At 40.6% G+C, this 22,370-nt stretch overlaps 1 protein-coding gene across 1 annotated transcript in view; it reads left to right on the forward strand.

Annotated features, from left to right (window-relative positions):
• TGFBR3 (transforming growth factor beta receptor 3) overlaps positions 1 to 18,364 on the forward strand; it is a 106,793-nt gene extending 88,429 nt beyond the window's left edge. Inside the window, exons 13-17 of the mRNA XM_057374106.1 lie at positions 1,391 to 1,690; positions 2,182 to 2,302; positions 6,163 to 6,198; positions 8,104 to 8,211; positions 14,399 to 18,364. Coding sequence (XP_057230089.1) covers positions 1,391 to 1,690; positions 2,182 to 2,302; positions 6,163 to 6,198; positions 8,104 to 8,211; positions 14,399 to 14,517 — 684 coding nt within the window. The 3' untranslated portion in view covers positions 14,518 to 18,364. The remainder of the gene's footprint in view (positions 1 to 1,390; positions 1,691 to 2,181; positions 2,303 to 6,162; positions 6,199 to 8,103; positions 8,212 to 14,398) is intronic.
• Positions 18,365 to 22,370: the final 4,006 nt, after the last annotated feature.

A 22,370-nucleotide genomic window follows, 5' to 3' on the forward strand; every position in this document is an offset into this window, starting at 1 on the left:
ATTTGTTTTTAAGAAAAAAATTTTTGGGTTTTGATAAATACATTTTGGGTAAAAATTCTCTATCTCCCTTGTGCTTCTTTGGTGAGGAGGTTTTTTTATGCTTGAGTTGTTACAATTTTGGGGTTTTTTTCCTTTCTTCTCTGTCGTCATTTTCTTACCATATTTTGGTCTTCCACCTTCTTCCTGTGGTTCTTTTCTTTCATTGAGATATAATTCATCCTTTTATTTAATTAACTGTAGCATGCCTGTCCTACTTCCCATAATCTCTTTTTTAATTAGTTTACACCATCAGCTTGTTTCCTGTCAGTGTCTGTGGCTGACTTTCGTTCATCCATCTTTATTTYTGTTCTTTTTAGAAGATAGTCTTTCTTGTTTAGATGCTTCAGCACATCCCTTCATCTCTAATTTGATTGCTACTCACATAAGGGAGAGGGAAAAAAGAGAAATGCTTTTATTCACTACAAAACTCCAAGCATCCAGAAATTACTGCATAAACCACACAGTGTGGCAGGCTCTTCCTTAAAGATACAGKCATCACATTTGGATTAAGTATGCATATAAAGCACGTTTCTTCTAAGAAAATTCCTCATGCAGTAAAAAGGACTGTTTCATTGGACAGTGTTAATGGTTAGACAAAATGCTTCTGTTGTTTATTAAGATCAACATGCCTCATTTGTTACAAATTCCATTTATTTTTTTTCTTCTAATTATTCCGTAGCATTTCTTGTCTGCATTCCAATCCAGCTGAGCAACATCAGAGCATTGGAAGTTTTCAGCCTTAATTATTTTTCATAAAAGAATATTAATTTCAAACTTATAATAAGCTAAAAGGATCCTTTCACAAAACATTATGGCTTTTCCCTCATCCCCTCCAGTCCAGGAATGCCACCCACAYGTCAGAGCATGACCTCCTCTCTGCCTTTGCATTCCTGTCTTGGCTGGGGGTGGATTCTCTGTTGTGTCTGTTGCTTTTATTTTATTTTTTTTTCTGTTTTTATTATAATTTTGAACAGATACAAAACCATAGAATTGGTGGTTGATTTCCATACAGCTCCATTATAGCCTGTGTGTCTGAGGGAAGCAGTGCCATCTCAGGTGGCAGTCGCAGTCATTAACTGTGTGTCTTATCTGGGTGGGGTTTTTCATGTGCTTTCAGAAAGATAAGGAATTGCTGTATTTATGCATGGTTATGCTATTAAACAGCTGCTGCTTTTGAAACCACAGATTTTCTGTCTCTCTATTTGACAGTTTACCCTTAACATTTAGCCTTCAAAATATTTCAGATTGGAAGTGGCACTGGAAAACTGCTTAAAAAATCGTTGCAAACATTAATGAAATGTGAACTAAAAATGTCATTTCTGAGATCTTATTGTCTCTTTCTTTAATGCAGGTGTCTGTGACTAAAGCTGACAGATCCTTGGGCTTTGCCATTCAAACGTGCTTTGTTTCCCCGTTTTCAAATCCAGATAGGATGTCTGACTATACCATTATAGAAAACATTTGTCCTAAAGATGAATCTGTTAAATTCTACAGTATTGAGAAAGTGAATTTTCCAATACTGCATGCACAGAAGGACAGAAAAAGGTTTAGCTTTGTGTTCAAACCAGTGTTCAACATCTCACAGCTCTTTCTTCACTGCGAGTTGACTTTGTGTACAAATAAAGACAAAGATACTCAAGGACTGCCAAAGGTCAGTAATTTATTAGATTTATCAAAATTTCTGATTTAGATTAAAACAATGTGTTTTTTTTTCATCTGAACTCTGAAGGTAATAAATGGTTTCCTATGGAATTGATGTAATGAACATGGTATCTCTAGGCTCAGGATTTTAGTAGATAAGAGTTACTATACTCTGCATTTTGACTACATAATTTACAGTTTCTGTTTWAATTTCATTAAGTGGCTACAAATAGAAATTGCTTTTTTATTGTACAAGTGGTTCAAGCTTATCTTTTCTGTCCATATCCAAGGCACAAACAATGTTAGCTTTAATTTCCAAAGATGTGCACCATATTAGATAATATTGTAATCTGATTGCCACGTAAGAGAAGGTCTTTTGGAAGTTCTCATGTTTTGGGTAAATCATGTGGGGTAAAACTGGTTATGGGGCAAATGTGGAACTGGCACAGCTGTTCCTGGGAGATGGGTGACTGACCTCACACTCTGTTCTTTGCACTCCAGTGCATCCCTCCTGATGAAGCTTGCACCTCTCTCAATGTGGATATGATCTTGGCCATGATGCACAACAAGAAAACCTTCACCAAGCCCCTTGTTGTAATATCGCATGAAGGAAAACAAGAAGGTATAAAAATGAGCTTGATCTTAATAATGCCATATATGTAATATTGTCTAACATGCAGCCACTTGAAATGAGGGAGTACAAGTATGTGACATTGTATAATCTTGTGGTGATACTGTGCCTCGAAGATGTTACTTGTTTAGACATTGCCCTGGCAGCAGTCATCATGGCAAATCATTGCCATTTTGACAGCCTCTATTGTGCTCTGGATATGTGCTTTTGCCAAGCATTGAGAAAGGAATACTCAAAGCAGTCCAAAATAATATGGGTTTTGGAAATAAGAATGTAGCAGTAGCACTTGGAGCAATTTCTTGATGTCCAGGGATCAAAGGCAGGGTTCTGCTCCCCACTGTATCCTTTATTTATTGTGCTTGTAAATATAAATTTAAGAATAACAACAATGGAATTGCAAAGTATTGCAGATGCAAAAGCCTGATAAGTTTGTAAAGCAAAGAGGTGGCCACTGGAGACTCATTCAATTGTTAATCTACTAAGAGCAAAAGATGAGATGCACAAAAGGGAGTCCACTTTGCTGGGACTTGTTTGATTATGTAATTTTTATTGAAAAAGGAGTGTGGTTAGTAGCTGACTGAAGGAGTTGAAGTGCATTATGAGATAATGCCAAACGCATGATGAGACCTTATTCTAGTTTARCAATATGTCCTGTGAATAATGGGAAGTAAGAACTATTTTCACAGTTTCATTTAATTTGAAAGTTTTTCTTAGTAGGTCACTCTGACAACAGCATCAGTCATGTTTTGTTGCAATACAAAAAGAAAATATGTGCATTTATCTTTTCTTTTTGTATTAGTATTGTAGTTTCGTAAGAAGCTTCAGTGGCTTCATGTACATGTCAGAATCGTCCAATAGTGTCCAAAGGCCATTTGAGCTTTGGAATGCTTTTCAGAGAGCATAAAAAAAATGGGGATCAGGAGTCCTTTAACCTCTGTTTCACAGTGCATGCTTTTTAGTCTTTTAAGTACCATACATCATTGCTAGGGGACATGGAAAACAACCATTTCTGTCTAACTCTGAAARCCAGTTCATATTAGTTTGGAGGAGTTTTTAACCAATTTGTTAATACAGATCAAATCCACTATGAATTAAAGTCAAGTATTTGATCTGTCACAATTAAAACTGTGCTTTGGGCCTCATTCTGGACTTCAATTTTCCTCAGCTCTTATATTATTTCAGAAGGTTTTCTGTTGGGAATGAGTAAATCCTGCAACTGAAATTCAGCTTTCAATGAACAGGCTTGTGCTCTCAGCTCTCTTGTCCTTATGATGTGTGGAGCATTGTGCGCAGCTTCCATCTTGGGCTCCACTCAGAATGTTGTCTTTGTCAGAGGCACAAGGTCTCAGTGTGCAAAGACAAGCTAAATTTATAAAGATTAGTTACAGGACAACAGTGTGATAGAGTATTTTGTTGCATTGTGGGTGATTTAGTCTAATTGTGGGATGCTTAGTGGAAATCTCCCCRGCATATCCCAGCTTTCAGACATAACACAAAGAGGCACATTAACAACGTAGCTTTGTTGGTATGCAGTTGTTCTGCAGTGAATCAAAACCCCGTTCTTAAAGCCAACTGCCATTGTTGGCCAATACAAGAACCGAATATTTGGGAAAATTCTATCCCATTACTGAACAGGAGAGTTTACCTCTCAGAGGTAATGTTCTTTATTCTCTTTGATGTGAACACAATCAGCTTTCAGTTCTACARACTACACTATGTGAGGTACTGCCCCTGGATCTGCTCACTAAGCCACACATGAGAGTCATGTGCTTGACATTTTAAAAGTCAGAATTAAATGGTCATGGCCAAGGTTCTTTTTTTTCTTCGACAAGTTTATAACTGTCATTGACTGTATTAGAAATCACAATACAATATCTAAATGAGAATTTGGAGTAGATCCCAATGGAAGTGTTTCAAACCTAACTCCATGCCACATCCCTTTGCATTCTTGCATTTCCCCGTGCTCTCCCCCGCTTCCATGAAAGGCACTTGRATGACCATTTATATGCTAGGAAATACATGTTTTTCAGTTTAAATACTAGCAATGTTGCTGTTCAGATTTTTGCTAAGTGTGGAAACTTCAGGTTATTATTTCTACAGCAAAAGGAGGCAAATCATGGAAATTAACAGGTGCCTCTATCCTACAAAGATATAAAAAATAATGATAATTTTAAAGACTGGCAGCACTTGCTTTTAAATTAGATGTTTTTCATAAACCTCAAGAATTCTCACTGCTTCTGAATTGCTCTGAGCAAATCACAATAAAATACATGTAAGAATTAGATGATTGAAGAGACTTCATAATGAGCTACACCACTCATCATTAGCTGATTTCGTATACTCTGTAGCAAGGCCACTGATAGAAATAATATGAAAAATTCCCCTCAGCTCAGAAGGCATTTTCTTGGGACTTGGGATATGCTAGTGGAGTGTTTGGACACTGATACTGTCCTTACCCATGTTTGTACTTTCCAGTGCTCCTCAGTTTCAATCCAGCCCTTCTTGCAGATTTTACATTCAGTTACACTGTTGCTGTTATGTGCACTTGATWATTTGGCAGATTATTTGTGCATGCACAACCCCCCACACTCTCTTTGCTCTCATCTGCTTCCTACCATCTGCCAAAAGTGATCTGCAAGAGATACTCATGTGTTAGAACAAGACACACTAATACCGTTTAAGAATAAAATGCTTTTTTTTTTTGGATTTCGTGGGCACATATGTCTCAGAGCCTAATGGTCTAAAGGATATTGCTGGAAGTTTGGTGCTGCCATCTGGGTTTTAGAAATTAGGAGCATAGTCTTATTTAAGGACACTATAAATGAATGTATTTCTTTTCCGTATTTTTGAGCTGTTATGTTTGCATAGAAATTACTTAAGCTATTTTTTCCGGTTGTTAAAGATACAAAAGCAAAAATTGAAACAGTCTCATCAAATCTTTTCACATCTGTTGCTCTGAGCACACTYGGATGTGCCAGAATATAAACTCCCTGAGTTGCTGGGCAGTCCAGAATCAAACTGCAGCTAACCAAACAGGTCCCTGGGTCTGAAGCCAGAATCTCTAGATCTTCTGCTTGAGGTGGCATTCTTGGAGAAAGATCAGAGAGGCCAGTTAAGAAAAAAGGGGAAAATTCTTCATTTTTTAAACATTTGTTTACTTGTCTCTTTCTGTTATAGGGTGATATCTTCATCGCTAGGATGATGATATTTGATATTCTTGCCTAGAATAATAGCTTTGATCTTTGAAACAATACCTATGATCTTTTATTTCTGATATATAATAAAAAATTGAACAAAAAACAAAACAAAAAATCAAACAAACAAAAATAACTTTAAAAGAAACCTAAACAAAAGAAACCACCACCCACCAACAAAAACAATGAAACCAAAACAAAAAAAAAAATCCACCCAAGTTCTAAGACAGATTCCCAATTAGGACTCAGGAAAATGGGTATCTTCTATTTCTGATTAGTGAGTAGTCAGATGAATGTAATCTCTTAAAACAGCCTTCAAAATCTGGGATCTTCAAGAGCTCCGCATAGGGGGAACCAGAGTTACTGTGGCTCACACCTGATGGCATCTGATTTGGGAAGGGTTGCAGTGTATTTGCCACCAAGTATATAATGCATGACCTATACGCTTGGTAAAGTCCTTTGAGGAATAATAAATATATTAATAGAATTTTTCTGAGATGARTGAGATTACTGAATTTGGGCTGCTTTTCCTGAAATTCATGTTTTTTAAAAATTACAATTTGTGTCTTTCTGTCAGATCAGAACCTGCAGAGTTTGTAGGCTGCATGTGGAACTGTATCTGATCAATGTTTGTATATTTTCTTTGTTTTAAAGCAGATCCTTCCCTTCCAAAGCCAAACGTGAGACAGCCACGTAAGTAACTCTTAAAACAATCTCTTTTAAGCTTTAAACACTTGTCTAGAAAGTATTAGATAAATTAAGAAAATTCTCTTCAAGTTTCTGAGTATATGCATATTCAATTCAAAGACAGAACAGAACCTGCATTGCTGATTGAGAGGTTCCCATCAGTGTTCAGAGAAGGATTGTGACCCTTTGTGTATGTGGAAATCAGATTTGGGGAAACACCATGGAGAGTGTSAGCCTTAGCAAGTTCATGTGCTGATGTGTGTGTGTTATCTGCCCCTTCTCTGCTGAGGCCACTGCTTCCCAGCAGCAGCRTTAGCACAGCAGTGCCATCTCTCAGAGCTTCTGTGCCCTACCTGTGTCCCCTTCACTGCCTTGGTATGGATTCATTTCTTTGCTGTTAATGTTGTCTTGGTGTAGTGAATTGATCAGGGTCCATTCATGACCCAGAAAAGGAGAGAAGCAGCACTAAAAGAAAATAATAAACAGGAAGGTGCTGATGATGTGGAGCCAAAATGATGAACAAATGGAGAAAAGGGAAATTTAAAGAGGAAGTGCAAAGAAGGTTTTTTCTCTGCTCCTGTCCCTGTGTCTTCAAGACTAAATTTGTTCAAAATAGCAAAGGCAGTGAGAAACAATGCTTCTGCCACTTCTACATACAACTTTCTTCTCCCYACTGTGTTTCCTGTTAAGAGGAGAGGACACAGATGCCTGGTGGAAAAAAATCAGTTGCATTTAGGAGAGTCTTTTGTGTTTGCATTTGAAATCACTTGAAGTAGCCAAAATGAAAGACARACCTTCTAAGACATTATCTGTCAGGTGTTAGGTATGCAAACTAGGCCAAGGCACCCAGACATGGGTCCTGAAGGCCYTTGCCAGCAGAAGCTGCTGGAGAAGACTTTTGTCAAAAGAGTATGGGGGATGTCCTTAGGGACATCTGCTGGATGCAGGATGTGTAAAGAGAGGGTATTGGTTGTGTTCTGAGAACTGAAAATTCCGCTTAAGGATACCACTAATATCCAGTCAGCTCATTTCCTGGCCAGCCTAGTCAGTAAAATGTTACTCACTGGCCTAAGGAATTTTCTGCACTGAGAGACATTTAAAATACTAAAACTAGAAATCAGGTTTTTTTTTTTAATAAGAAGTTCCCCCAAGTGATTTTAAAAAAAAAAAAAAATATTTCAAGTATTTCTAATTAGCAAAAAGAAAAACACAAAGGCGAAAAATGTTTCTGTTATTGCCCACTCGGGGGGCAGTACATCCAGGAACCAGATGCTGTTATCCTTGAAATGGTCCTAGAAAAGGGCCTCTCCTCTAGAAACTGATTTATGTGAGTGTGTGTGTGCTTCTATTTTTGTGTTCTGGAATTAATTTCAGTTATTGAAAGGGTTGCCAAATGTGAAAAACAATTGTTTCTATTTATGTTTTCGCTGACTTTTTGCTGGCATCTCTTCCCTCTTAACAGCAGTTCCGTTCTCCACCTAGATTTCAGACTGAACTTGAGGAGATGTAGGGGAAAGTTTGCTTGAATGTTAAGCCATTTAAATGAAAAGCATTTTTTGCCAAAAATCTCAGCCTTTTAAAAACACCCTTTCAAGMTAGATGAATATTTAATTGAAGCAAGTTATTAACAGCCAACTGAAATGTTTAATTTTTGCAATATTCTCCTGATTTGGGTGTGCTGGGCTGGGGTTTTACTTTGTGATSTGGAACAGTTGGTTGGATTGAAGCCACTCAGAAAGGATCACTTTTATTTCCTTGATGCAAATCTGCCAGCCTGTTCCTCAAAATGGTGCTTAGTTAACTATGAAATGTTAAAAAGCTCTTCCATGGGAGAGTAAGGGTGAATTTTTGTAAAATGGTATGTGCCACTGAAAATCAAAGTGCTTGTGTTGTGTGTGTTTCCCTGTGTAGCYGTGCTGTACGGGCTGGACACGCTGACCGTGGTGGGCATCGCCTTTGCAGCATTTGTGATCGGAGCCCTGCTGACAGGAGCGCTCTGGTTCATCTACTCACGCACAGGTACCAGGCCTCTGAACCATTGCTTGCTGGGAGGGAAGGGGAAGGGAGCCAGCACTGCTTATCCTGGGCTTTTTTCTTTTCTTGCTCTCTCTTCTTTCTCAAGAGTTTTCCAGCAGCTCCTCCCATGAGCTCTATTGCGCATCAGCTGAGCGCTACCCGCCCTTCCCTAAAGGGAGATGTTACGTGTTGAGATTTAAAATTTGCTAAAATAATTTTAAAAGCAAGTCTTGAAAACTCACCTGGGACATGAGTAAAACTGACTATTCCTGGCTGGTGTATTATCCTTAGTAACAACTCTGTATTTCAAATTTAGTTAATATTTCAGTTAATAGATCTCTTTTGGTTCCCATACTACTTTTGAAATTTTTTTTTCCAGATGTTACATTAGGCTGATGTGTACAAGAAGTGGGCCAAATGGTTAAGAGAAAGCTTTATCTAAATTGACATATTCTGAATATAACTAGACTTGAAAATTTTTTTTGGGCCTTGATTACATAGAATTTTTTTGCCACAATTATTTATCTTCCATTCTTCAACTACTGTATTCAATTGCTAGAAGTCATGTKTAATCTTACTTAATTGTAAGGTATAATTAAGGAATGTGTCTGCATTGGTGGAGCCCTTATGCATAGATAATTTTCCCATATCTCCATAGAATYTTTTCCTGAGCTAAACTAAATTGGCAAAATTGGAATACTGTATTGAAAGAAGGCAGCATTTTGGGAGCTTTCTGTTGCATGCTGCAGACAAAGACTGGACACTGATGGATCCTTGATTTCTAGTGTGTGACCTTGGCTACTTGTGGGTTATGGGGTATCTCAGGAGCCTTTAGAGTATGCTGGGCTCCCAGTTAATTCCACTTTTGACTTTACAAGACCCTTCCAGGATCTCTGGGAGGTGGGAAAATTGTGAGGTCTATTACTCCAAACCTGCGCAGTTCTGGAGCACTGAAATTTGTCAGTACCCCACTGCAGGGTTATTTTTTTCAGCATCTAATACTTCATGGAAGCTATTTGGAAGTGAGAATCTGGCCCTGTTGGGTTAGAGCTTCTRTAAATATTATGACCTAGGAGCTTATGTTAATTTGGAAATAAAAACTATGGTGTTTTTTCCAGTTGGCAGTGCAATAATTTTGTATAAGCAGTTTAATACTTCTCAGTGCATCAGCTGTGTATGAAACTTGTTTGGAATTGAAACAAAATGGAAAATGGAAAATTTAAAGGTGTTGATAATAATATGTATAAATTGTGTAATTCTGTCTTATATAAATACTGAAACATTGTGGAAGAAAGTAAGTGCTATTTCAGTGAGTAAATGGGAAGTTTAGAAAGTAATTCCCAAATCAGTAACCTTTATTAAATTGATAGCTTTGGTCCTGCATTGTGGAAKTTCAAGCTGTACCCACCTACAGAACCATCTATAGACATATGTTGTGTGTCAGTACTCAAGGAACGCTGGGAAGCCAACATGAAAAATCCTTCAGCAACAGGAGAACTTGGACCAATCCCATTAAAAGATTTATATTAGCAAAGTACATCAGTCATAGGGACCACATACAAGTAGTGGAGAGGGCAGCTGCTCTGACTTTGTTTTTGAGAGATGAAAATAAGTGGAGAAGGCCAGACAACAAGTAATAACCGAATATAGGAAAGAAAGGGGACACTAACTCATCAGATTAGAGAATCACAGAAATGATAGAAACTATTAGGAAGTTTTCTGGTTCAGATTTTCAAAGGATTGTGAAAGTGAACCTATTTTCCTGTGCACRTATTTTTTCTGTGCATCTTKTATCTACAAAGCATAGCTTGCAGCRRAGTGCAGCAAAGGCTGTGGAAGGGACAGTCTCTTAGAGGACAACCGCTGTGGCAGACAAAATAATCCAGCTGCAGTGGAAACATTTTAGAGCTTGCTGTAGACTTTTATTAACATGAGGAGAGGAAAAAAAAAAGATAATGTAAATTTCATCTACAGAGTTGCTGTCTTTTGGCATTAGAGGATTTATGCATTGCTGAATTGTGTTCTGAAATCTCATCTTTTGATGTAAGTAGTACTGGGTTTCTAACGCATGATTTAGACCAAAGGCTGGAAAATATGAGTTCATTCTAAAATTGTGTTTTGCTGATACTCAGAGTGCAGATAAAAGCTACTGCTGGTAGAGAATGGTAACTTGGGATGTGTGAAGTAAGTTATTTTTGTTGCTGCAGTGCTAAATGCAATGCAGCAAAAGGCCACCCTTTTGCCAGGAGTAGGAAATTTACTTTTATCAGTGTGTCTCTGCTGCTAACAGAGAAAGTGTTACATGAATGAGCTCTTTTGTTTGTCTTGATAGGCCACTAATATTAAAACCTCAAGTAAATGAAAGCAGAAAGGAGCTAGAAGACAGGTAGAATTTTATCTCCAGATATTGAGCAAGGATTGTYGTGTTGTCACTTAGGGCTTTTGCTGATTTCAGTCATTAAAAGTTTCTGCCAAAGCATCAAAGCTGTGCTTTAGAATACTCTAGATTTTCTGAAACAATTCAACATGGAGTAGAGATGCCCTATGATACATGGGGAGTAAGAGAAGAGAGAGGGAAAGCTAGTATTAGAACAACAGAGAAGGAATGTCAGTTGACCTTTCTGCAAAACAAAGCTTGGTGCTTTGATCCTTTCTGTAGTCAGTTAAGGGATGTGAAAGGTGTTGGTCCTGCCTGGAAAAGATCCGAGAACAAAGGAAAATAGCAGCTATTTGCCACAATTACCTTATTTATCTGGGGGTCTCGTACAGAAGCAAAAGTTTTGCAATGTGCATGAATGCAAAAACTCTTCATAATGTAACCATATAAATATTTATATAAAAATGTACTATCTGTCTTAGTAGGGATCACTGAGTATGTTCAGGAGGGACCAGCACAAGCCTGATTAGTTAATGAGACCATTAAAGCTTGTAAAGTGTGTTAAAGAAAACATCCGTCCCTGCGTTCTCTTAGGAAGCGCGCTTTCCTTCTCCAGGCGGTGTTGCAAGTTAAGAGGATAAAGTGTTCCAAAATCCGAGAAGTTAAAAGCGTCCCTCCTCCCCCACTTCTCCCTTTTTTTTATGGGATCTGATTTAAAGTAAACTGACATAGCAACCAATTATATTTGGCAAATGGGGATAGAAAAGCAAACATTCAGACTTCCTGGACAGGGAGTACAACTGGCAGCTTTCCTAAGTGTGAATAATAAAGTGCATGTTGTCGCGTTCAGATGGGTAAAAGCTTGTTTACTGTCAATAGATGAGACATGTCCATTCTGAGCAGTTCTGGTTTGGTAACATAAGATACACTAAGCTGTTTACATAAAAAAGGCAGATGGAGAATGCCTCCTCAGTGATAGTTTACATTTCTTTACATCCTTTCCTTGAATACTCTTTTTTAAAAAAGCTTTGCTATGGTTTATTTAGGTGTTGAGGAAATAAAATACAGAAAAAAATCAGCTAACCCAGATGTAGTTGCTGGGTTGTGTTCATAACATCACTGTGATTTGGATATTCTTTTTTCTTGAGAACRGTGAAAATTTGTTATTGTTCAAGAAGTGATTGTGGTATATCAGGGCTGCTGATGGTGCTCTAGAAATGAAGTGCTGCAGAGGCCATTCCAGTGGAAGGAAGGGGTCTTCCAACCCAAACAGAAGGGAGGGTGCGTCCTAGGACACTTTCCAGAGGAGCGGGGAGGGGAGAGCGAGCCATTGGGCTTGCTGGGGACTGCGGCACTGCACTTTCGCTTTGCCTTAAAATAAAAACGCGTTTGGCTTATAAATGAATTGATGTTTAAATGCATACAGATTGTATTGATGTGCTGAGGCTGACCAAAGCTGTGTGTAAGCATGCGGTTTGTAAAATGGGTGACAGTGGAGCTGCAGGGAGGGGCGGGGGCCGGGGGCCCCGCCGGGGGAGCCCAGTGGCTGCTGTTCCTCCACTGCCTGAGCAGCTTCTGCGACGGGGCTGGGGGTCTGCAGCCTCCCCTCGCTGCTTTCTAATGTTTGTTGTTTAGTTTTAATGAAAGGGAGTTTGCTTATCACTGCCTTTATAAATACATCCTGTAGTACAAGAGGAAGAAAGACATATACACAAACAACGGGAGGAGAAGGGAGCAAGTCAGGAGGGGAAGAAACATCCAAACAAGGCTTATGAAAGCCTTTGCAGCATGATGACACATACTTTGATTTGGTACATACTTTGATTTGAGGGGTTGCAAAGCCATTTCCAAAGCAAGTTAAAGCTGAAACTTGATTTATTTGAAGACGACTGGGGRTAGATTCTGATCTGCTGCCTATGAGCAGAAATCCACAGCTCGTGAGTGAGCTACTTAGTTATTTCTTACACTGGGAAAAACAGACTCAAAATTTGCTCACAAGAGTAAATGCTGGACTGAACTTAAAAACAGGATCCTCACCCTCATTTTAAAAGTTTATTTGGCCTCCTGGGCAGTGTGGTTTAGTAGTTTAGTTTGGTTTTTTTTTCTGTCCCGTGCCGTCACCTCTTTCCTCCCTAAACCGGTGGGGTGTAAGACAAGAACTCTGCTTTGTGGGGCCTTAAATGCATTTCAGCTGTGGTTGTGGCTCAAGCTAGCAGCTAAGCTGCTGGTCTCCATTACACAGAGCACTTGCAACCTCTGCTGTGAGAAATCCWCTGACCTCCCTTGTTTGTAGATGACCTCTGAATAGAGCAGCCTGAAGAAAGRTATTTTGTGGCCTGAGACACAAAGCGTTAAAGGCACATTTCCTCTGCAGCCGCATTCCGAGAAGCTCMGGCTCTGGCAGCTGGGCAGCAGCACACAGGGCATGGGGATGTGCCAGAGCAGCTCCTGTGGGAGGAAGCTGGCTCGTCCCTGCACTGTAACCCTCTGGATGCAGGCTGTGCCTCCAGCCTTCAGCCTGTCACTGAAGCAATCACTGGGAAGTGGGATTTCTACCAAATCCTCAACATGGAAGAAAAATTGGAGTGTGCAGACCTGACCCATGGCATCAGGTTTTGGATRACAGGATAATGTGGAGCAGGAGAGTTGCATTACTATAGACTCATGAGGCAGGACATGTACTAGCCTTTGGGTTTTCCTAATTGCTCTGCCCATGATCCTGCAAAACATTTCTGTCTTGCTCCTTCTCTGGGACAGCAGCCGTGCTGGTGCTGGCTGCCACAGCAGGTCTGCAGCTCAGGCAGCAGCAGTGTGACTGTTACTGCACTGAGATCACAGGTTCACATCCTGGAGATGAGCTCAAGGGAGGGGGCAGCTACAGTGCACATTATATAAACTTAAGTCTTGCCATCTGTTTTGAAGAGACTATTTTGTAATATTGCTAAGGTTGTAGTTTGTTTGGACTTGAGCACTGTAACTTTAAAAATGCCACAGTTTTGGTTTCCTATGGGGCCTCATGATGATCTTTTTGGCATTAAATAGCACCATTTTTACTTTCATCTTAGTTGAAAGCTGGATTTTTCTCATGGAATCCCAGCCACAGGTGCAGAAGGGGTGTGGAGAAACTCCTAGTGCTTCATTTGGCAATCTAAATAATGAAGGGTTTTTAATTTATTGTCGGTAAACAGTTAACAAGAAATGGTGAGACGTTCTCACTACAGGTTGTAAGTGCTGCACAACTGTGATAGCTATAGGAAAACTTCCTGCATGTTGTGTTAGGAGTAAATCAAGTCAAGCTTTCAGGATAGCCTGTTGTTTGTCTACACAAAGAAAACTGGCTGTGGCTCAGGATATGTGGTATCCAGCTGATTGAAGAACACTCTCTTGAGCTACACTTTTAGTAAATATGCTGCTCTTTAAACTGGCATTAAAACTAAAGCCTACATTTCCTGGCATTTTTCCTGGAAATAGCAAAGCTATAAAGTGTCTGAGTTGTGTAATAGGACCCATTTTGAGTGACAGCTGACAACAGAAGATAGACAGTGTTGATCTTGGCAGTTTCYGTGGGCTGCCTTGTAAAATGCTCAGGGAAACAGCGGTGTTATTTTCCCCACGTGCACAGCAGAGGAAGGTGCCAAAGTCTGGTAACATTTAAATGATCTTCTGGCTAAGATCTGTCACCCAATATATTAATTGCATAGAAATACAGACCACCAGAGGAGGAAGATTGGGAAGGAATGGATTATTGTTTTCTATGACCACATTTTCAATTTCCCTTTTCCTGACCCCACTTTTTCTTTTGCCTGTCCTCAGGGGAAACAGCAGGAAGACAGCAGGTCCCTACATCACCGCCAGCCTCCGAGAACAGCAGCGCTGCGCACAGCATTGGCAGCACACAGAGCACCCCCTGCTCCAGCAGCAGTGCCACCTAACCCGAGGGACACAGCTGAGGAGCAGAACAGGACTGTGTGTGCACATCAGACAGCAGCTTTTGATCGTTACAAGGATTGGTTTGGTTGCTTCTGAAAAAAATGAGGAGGGATTTTGCTATGGGGAAAAAAAAAAAAAAGAGACTGATTTTTTTTTTGGGGGGGAAGCCACTGTGTGTGTGAGTGTGTATATGAGCACACATTGCATGAGTGAACACAGCCTGTTGGATCTTGGTGGCATGTTATGCTACATGTGACAAAGCTACTAATTTTACAGTACTGCAACCTGTTCTAAAGGTCTGTGGGCCCTCAATGTGAAATCGGTGCCAGTTTGGAAAAATGCTGCTTTGTCTATATGATACTTTCCTTTCCCTGAATGTTCTCATTGACACAAGGTATTCATTAAGGGAATTCAATCAGAGAATTGTAGAATGGTTTGGGTTGGAAGGGATCTTAAAGATCATCTAGTTCCACCCGCCTGCCATGGGCAGGACACCTTCCACTGGACCAGGTTGCTCAAGCCCCATCCAATGTGGCTTTGAACACTTCTAGGGATGGGACATCCACAACTTCTCTGGACAACCTGTTCAGTGCCTCACCACCCTCACAGTAAAGAGTTTTCCTCTAATGTCTAGTCTAAACCTGCCCTATTTCAGTTTAAAGCCATTACTCATTGTCCTATCACTACATAAGATAAGCAGAACAAAGAYGATCTTAGGTCAAAGGATTTCTGTTTGTCTGAACAAGAAAGAATCAAGGTCAGATCTCTCTGGTAAATAACATTTTATTATTCAGCTATGTTTAGCCACTTTTGAGTAATCTTTGTTTTGTTCAGCTTACAGCTACAGCATCTCATTTGCTTTTCTGTTGTGTTTGCAGCTTCASGTTTGTTCCAGGTATTCTTGTTGTAACACTCATTGATTTGTGAATTGGAAAAGAGCACACTCTAACATTCCCTCTCTTGTTTTATGGGCCAAAGCTCTTTTATAAGAGATGTTTTGATCTGCTATACCAAATACAGGCACACACAAACATTAAGACAAAGAATGGTCTTGTGCACTAATATAGATGAGTGTGTACCTTTAATGGCAATGTCTTTATTCAAATAGATATATACTTACAGAGCCTAACTTACCACTTTACCAATTGGAAATTAGCACAGCATTTCCTCCRTACATGAACATATATTGCATAAATATAGAAATATATATATATAAAATTTAAAACTGTCTCTTCACTTTATAGTAGGTAGAGGAGATAAAGCGTTGACTTGGTTCTAATCTTTTAGCTAGCCTAGATTCACTTTGAAATAAGAGATGGGTTTGAAGGCATAAGGAATGTACAGTAGTGCCTGTTGTTTGTGTCAAACTGTTGCATGAACGTTGCAATTGAATAGTCCCAAAATAGTATCGGAGTATGGAAATGACAGAAAGGTACTAATTGTCACTCTRTTTTTTAGTGTCATTGCCTTATCTTGACCTTCAAATTGATGCAAAATGAAAAGCAAAAAAAGACACTTTTAATATGTAATTGACTGTCAGTTGCCACTTTGTAATGTGTTCTACTGATCCTTCTTTGAGGAAGAAAGAGCATTGTTTTCCTCTAAAATTRAGATTAATAACTTTCATTAGTTGTAGTGAAGGTTACCTGTGTTCTGCAAGAGAGGAAGGGACTTCATTACACTCAAGGGATAGTTTGCTCTGAAGTCTGAGCTGCAGATTTCTTGCTGATTCTACACTTGTGCCTTGCTGATGCCAGGATGGTCAAAGTGCAGCATATGCAATAGATTTGAGTGCTCAGGATCAGGCAGAGTGTTACTCACTTTAAATCAAATCTGTTACTAATCCTGCAGACACTTCAGCAAACAAGTAACTACACGCCTTGTCCTCGCTATTGGAAGCTCGTACTTGGCTCTACACCGGGGCTGGTCTCAGTGCTGTGCAGGCAGTGGTGCACAGTTACACGTGCAGAAGTGTTTGATGTTACCAGGCCAGTGAATTGTCCTGGTGACATGGGCGGGGTGTCATGTAAGTGTAGTTATCCCTATGCATAAGGGTCTGCAGGATTGGCTCTGCTCTGAGGTGTCRGGAGGATGAATGTGCGACCTGTGTGGTTGAAAAGAAAGCGCTTTGYCTAACCTTCAGCAGAATGTATTGTTAAAGCATATTCTATGTGTAAAGTCTTTAAAGATGTCTTCAAAGAAGACTAGAGTCTTTAAGTTCAATCATAGCTATATTTTACTACATTAAATTTCTGTATAAAGATATATTTAAATGTTTTAGATAAATGTAAGTTACTCTATATGAAATGTTTAATTTCAATTACTGTGAAATTTACATATTTTGTAAATTCTTTTCCCCATTTTAACCCTTTCCTCCCTCAGATATTTTATTAAGTAGTTTCTCRTAGGAAGTATTACATTTGGTTGTTGGGATGGACAGGTTGAAAAATTATGTGTAAAATAGATAATTGTATATTTTTGAGAKAAACATGCTGCATTATCAATCTTTTTATCAAAATTTTACTCTAATTTTTAAATAATTTACAGATTTATATTTACCATTAGATAAACCAAAAATATATAAAGGTCATAGATTTGRTTTGTTGGCTTGTATGTGAAATACAGTTTTAATTAACTGAACTTGGTATACTGAGCTATTTAATTCAGAAATTTCAATAYACCTGAGTTAATTTTCTGTTGGAGTTTACCAAAATGGCACATGATTATTTAGCAGATGGAACAGCCCTTTCTGCTTCAATAAAGCAAGAGAGAAGCAAAYCCAAGCATTCCCAGTGAATGGCTTTATCCCAGCAGTGTACAGTAGTGTGCAGCAGCTGTTAAGCTGCCCTCAGTTCAGAGCACTGGTACACCCTGAGGCGCTGGGTTTGTCACAGCCATTTGTCTCTCCTGCCAGTTTCTGTGTGTGGTGTGGCAGCTCCTGAAAGCTGAGCCACTGATTCCCACCTCTGTCCCACATGGTCTCACCACACTGGACTCTCATGGCAAAGCCCTGTGGGTCTGGAAGGCCAGTGAGACTCTTCCTGTCCTAGGGGAGTGTTAAAGCAGGGGTTTGGGTGGATGCAGTCAGTGGTTCATTTCAGCATGATGGAACCAACTGTGAAGGAACTWCTTATATAAGAATGGGAGGATTGGGCTTAAAATGGACACCTTCTGCCTGTAAAAGCTATTAGTAACGTACTTAAACTCCAAAGTAGACACTTGTTCTGTCATGTGTTGTCTAATCACTAACTCTAACCTTTTACAGCATTTGGTTTTGGACATTACTACATTTGTATTTCAAGAGATCAGATCTTTCTATGTTAGGCTATTTTTGTAGCATTTTCCACATGGAAGTGGATTTTGCAAAATGTCTGTAGATGCTGATGATTGTAACCTTCCCCCTGCTTTTTCCTAACCATTTCTCTCTTGTATGTTCCTTCTGTTATGTATATCTACCTCATGCTTCACAAGAAGACTCTACTGTTGGTTGTGCTGGCAGCCCTTCACGTGAGGTGACTGTTCTGYCCTGTTGTTTGTCATTCATAGGGATGTTCACAGCGTTATCAGATCTTCGCCGCCGTGTTACCACCAGTTCCAAACACAATATTCCCACCTTTGARTAAAGAAGTATATTTCATTAAGATGCAAATGCCAGATTTTTTTTTTTTAATCAAAGAATCGGAGAAATGTACTTGCTAATACCTGTGGCCAGTCTGAACACCCCATTTGTATTTCATATTACATTCAGTATTTCAGAGACTTGTGGAAATGCCTGGTTGTACAGTTTTGATAACCACAGTGTCATGTCATCTTAGTCTCTTGTGCATAATAAAGTATATATCAATTTATTAATAATTGATGTCATGAGTCATTTATTTTAAGTTGTACAAAGTCAACAACAATAGATTTTTTGTCTTACTGCCCTGTCCTCATGTCCCATAAACTTCARTGGGAACTGAGTGTAGGATTTGATTTTGTGTGTCTACTTCTGTTCTCTCCTTTCTGMGTTATTTTATCCATTTGCTTTGGTTGACTACTCAGTATCATGGCTTCTTGCAGAAACCAGTAGACACATTAGTTAAATGCTGCTGGTTTTCACTCTAATGTAAGGTCCAGAGCATTTTAGTTRTTGCATATCAAGACACAGCCTCAGCCCAATTCTGCACAAAGCCTGGCTTAAGCACASTCAAGCCTCAGGCTCTGCAGCAGTGGAGTGCCTGTGGGTTGTACCTGTGACTGCAGGTACACTGAAGGGTCTTTTTGTGTAGGAGCAGATAGTTCAGCTGTGTATCAACAGGACAAGAATTTGGGTATTTACTACCCTGCTTACTGCTATGTTTCATGTATTTCATGTGCAGAATATTCTTTATGGRCACTTGAGGGGAGTGGCCTCAGTGTGTTTTTCCCTGGGTTATTCAAAGGTTGTGGTTATTGACTCACAAAAGAGAGTTCCTTAGRAAGGGAATGTAAAATGTTTAATGATCACTTTTAAAAACCAAGATTCCTTCAGTACAAAAAAGGCTATTAATTACAAGCAGTTCTAAGCTTACATGTTGCCTATGACACAATTCACAGAGGTGCAATAGATGTATTGCTTCGTAACAACCATATTTCAGTTTCTGCATTAAGACTATTTTATTTTCCTATGGAAATGAGCACCACAGAGTGGACTCTCAGCTTAAAAGTTGCTAGGGCTGCTGTTCCCCTTTTCCTGTAAAATTTGTATTTTTATTTAAACCTTGTGTGAAAGCATGATCAGTGTCTCATAAGTGGAATTAATTTTAAAATGCAATTACTAGCYATCAAATTCTGATACATTTGCATGAGTCTTTGTGGACATTAAGAGGTAAGAGTTTTGCCATATTACAGAGTAGGTATCAACGTTGTGCATATTTTTYCTCTCAAGCATTGTGAGTGAAGCAAAGGTTTTGGACAGTCAAAAAACACCAGATGCCAGTTTCAGGAAAAACACAGTCCAGAGCTCTTCAAGTTTAAACAGAATTAAATTCATCACAGCATTCCTTCCAAGACAATATAAAAGGAAAAAGAGACAATATTTTGATAAATTTTCACAGCTGTCACTTTGTAATTGTAAAGCAGATATTTATGAGGTTGGAAGTGTGATGCAGAATGTGTTTTTGTACAGTGTTCCCAAATCTCAGGCCCTGGACCTGGCCTTGCCAACCTGCGTGCAGTTACACTTTGCATAAGCRAGATCAAATTACATCCCTTCACCTACCCAAAGAAGGTTACGGCACAAGTTACGGATTTCTCTGTCATTTCTGGAAGGCGTGCGGGTCCCACTGCAGCCTGCCCAGAAGGTGATGTGTGCCCCGGTGGCTCTGCAGCCAGGCTGCCTGCCCAGCCTGCTGAGCTGAGCTGCAGGGTTACTGTGGCTAGGAAAAGGTTGCGAAGGAGCAGATTTATGGATAGATGAGGAGGATAAGCAGCACAAAAGTGTTACTCTTGCACTTTTGTTTAAATAACAGATTTTTTCCATCCAATTTTGGCACATATATTTTGAGGAATTGGTTAAAAAATATTTGGGTGGAGACTCTCTTCCTCTTTTACTGCTGCTTGTAAATTGCCGGCTCTAGTTAAGAGCATACTGCTGTAGTGACAAAAATAAATAAATTTATTTTAAAAAAGCAAAATTTTGAGTATTAAGCAGAGAAAGCTGAAGGTATTTAACAATGCATTAAGTGGCTTGCCAAGCAGTCTGTTTTGTCAGTAAATTTTTTTTAGTGTGCCTGCAAAATCAGAGTGCAATCCATGCAAGTGGCTGTGGTTTTCCCAGTTTTCTAAGCATTTAAAGCCCAGATTTGCTTTGTAAATACGGTAAAATATTAAAAAACTCTTAGTCTGTCCTTTATATAATTGGCATATATCATGGAGTCATAAGAGCTTGGGATATAGTCTTTGCCATGCACATTATTTTTATAAGTCCATGATCCTAAAGGTGATTAGTAACACTGGCTGTTAAGAYTGAAAAATAAAATAAACAGGAAGATTTAAGAGGACCATACACACGGCATTTGCAGCAGGAATGTTTAGGTTTTCACAAAATTTTCTGAGTGCCAGAACGTGTCACAGAAAATTTAAATCACTGAAATAAAATAACATGAAGGAAGCAGTTAAGAAGTGTCTGGAAATGGGAGGCTGAAGACTCATGCCACAGTTCAGCCTGAAAGGAGCTGGATCTGGCAGACTTCCAGGGCTGCCATGCCCCCAGCGCACCAAGGGCACRAGGGCTGGGGCAGTGCCTGTCACTGGGAACTCCAGCTCTGTGCTGGGCACCAGCCAAGTGTGCAGGGTTATTATAGACAGGACTTGTGCTGCCAACTCTGGGGTATGGCCGTCCCTGTGCTCTGCCCTCTGCTAACAGCCTCTCAGACAAATCAGGTGTGTGTGTGTGTAAGCTGAGCAGCTCTCTCTGGCTTTTCCGTTGGGAAGAAAGGCTGTGAAATATGAAAGGCATAATCTGCACTTGGAATGGTCAGAGTGTTCACCTTGCAAGCAGCAGAACAGGTACAGYGCCAGTCCTGCCTTTAGGGAGCTCCTCTGCTGCTAAAAACAGAGTCCAGGAGTTCAAAATAAAAATCCGCATCATGAACTAGAACCAATTCCTGTCTGTCCCCGTCCAGCTCATGCAGGAACAGCAGGATGGAGCAGTTGCCCCACTTGGGGTCCACGTGAGGCCTGTGCCCCTCAGGCAGRGTCAAGATGGCAGCGTGGGGCTCGGCCCTGTCCCACAAGGGTTTTGCAGTGGATCTCAGTGAGGGGGGATAGCTGTTGGTGCAGGGGGACAGCTGAGGGCTGCATGGCAGTGATGGGGGAGAGCTGAGGGCTGCATGGCAGTGATCAGGGGACAGCTGAGAGCTGCATGGCAGTGATCAGGGGGGACAGCTGAGAGCTGCATGGCAGTGATCGGGGGACAGCTGAGGGCTGCATGGCAGTGATCAGGGGGGGACAACTGAGAGCTGCATGGCAGTGACCGAGGGACAGCTGAGGGCTGCATGGCAGTGATCAGGGGACAGCTGAGAGCTGCATGGCAGTGATCAGGGGGGACAGCTGAGAGCTGCATGGCAGTGATCAGGGGGGGACAACTGAGAGCTGCATGGCAGTGACCGAGGGACAGCTGAGGGCTGCATGGCAGTGACCGAGGGACAGCTGAGAGCTGCATGGCAGTGATGGGGGACAGCTGAGAGCTGCATGGCAGTGACTGGGGGACAGCTGAGAGCTGCATGGCAGCGATCAGCCAGGGCTCCACAGGGACTGAGCGAGTGGCTGTTCTGGTGTAGATTTAAGGGAGGGCAGCCACGACCACCTGTGTGCACCCAGTGGGGGCTGTGAGGGGAGTGGCAGAGTTCTTGAGACCCTTTCTGGCCAAAGTGAAATTCCACTGTAGGTGAAAGAAGCATGGGGGCTTTGGCTCACATTTTTAGCCTGATTATTAAATTGCCACCTCACTGGCCCCGCGCATGGGAGCGATGAGGGCCCTGCAGCCTTTGGGAGCGCCTGCAGCTCAGTGAGGTGTCGGGGCTGCAGGAGGCACCTGCACAGASCGGGGCTATGGGCACAAACAGACCTGCCCTCACTCTTACTGCAGTGGAACAAAACTCGAAGCTGGGGTTTAGATTCCAGTTCTCTGATGAAGTGTTTCAAACTCCCTCTTACAGCCACAGAACGTGCTTGTTAGGCAACTCTGATGAACAGGGCAGCGCAGAACGAGCAGACTCACACAAGTGTGAGGTGATGAAGGGTGCTGAAGGTGAGGAAGATGGTCAGGGGAGAGAGGCGAAAGCAGGTACAGGATGCAAGCACCTACATGAAGGTGAGGCTGTTGGTTTGGTTT

The sequence above is a fragment of the Malurus melanocephalus genome, unplaced genomic scaffold, assembly GCF_030028575.1.
Source record: "Malurus melanocephalus ecotype Western Australia unplaced genomic scaffold, MMel_1.1 scaffold_8, whole genome shotgun sequence".
NCBI classification, from domain to species: domain Eukaryota; kingdom Metazoa; phylum Chordata; class Aves; order Passeriformes; family Maluridae; genus Malurus; species Malurus melanocephalus.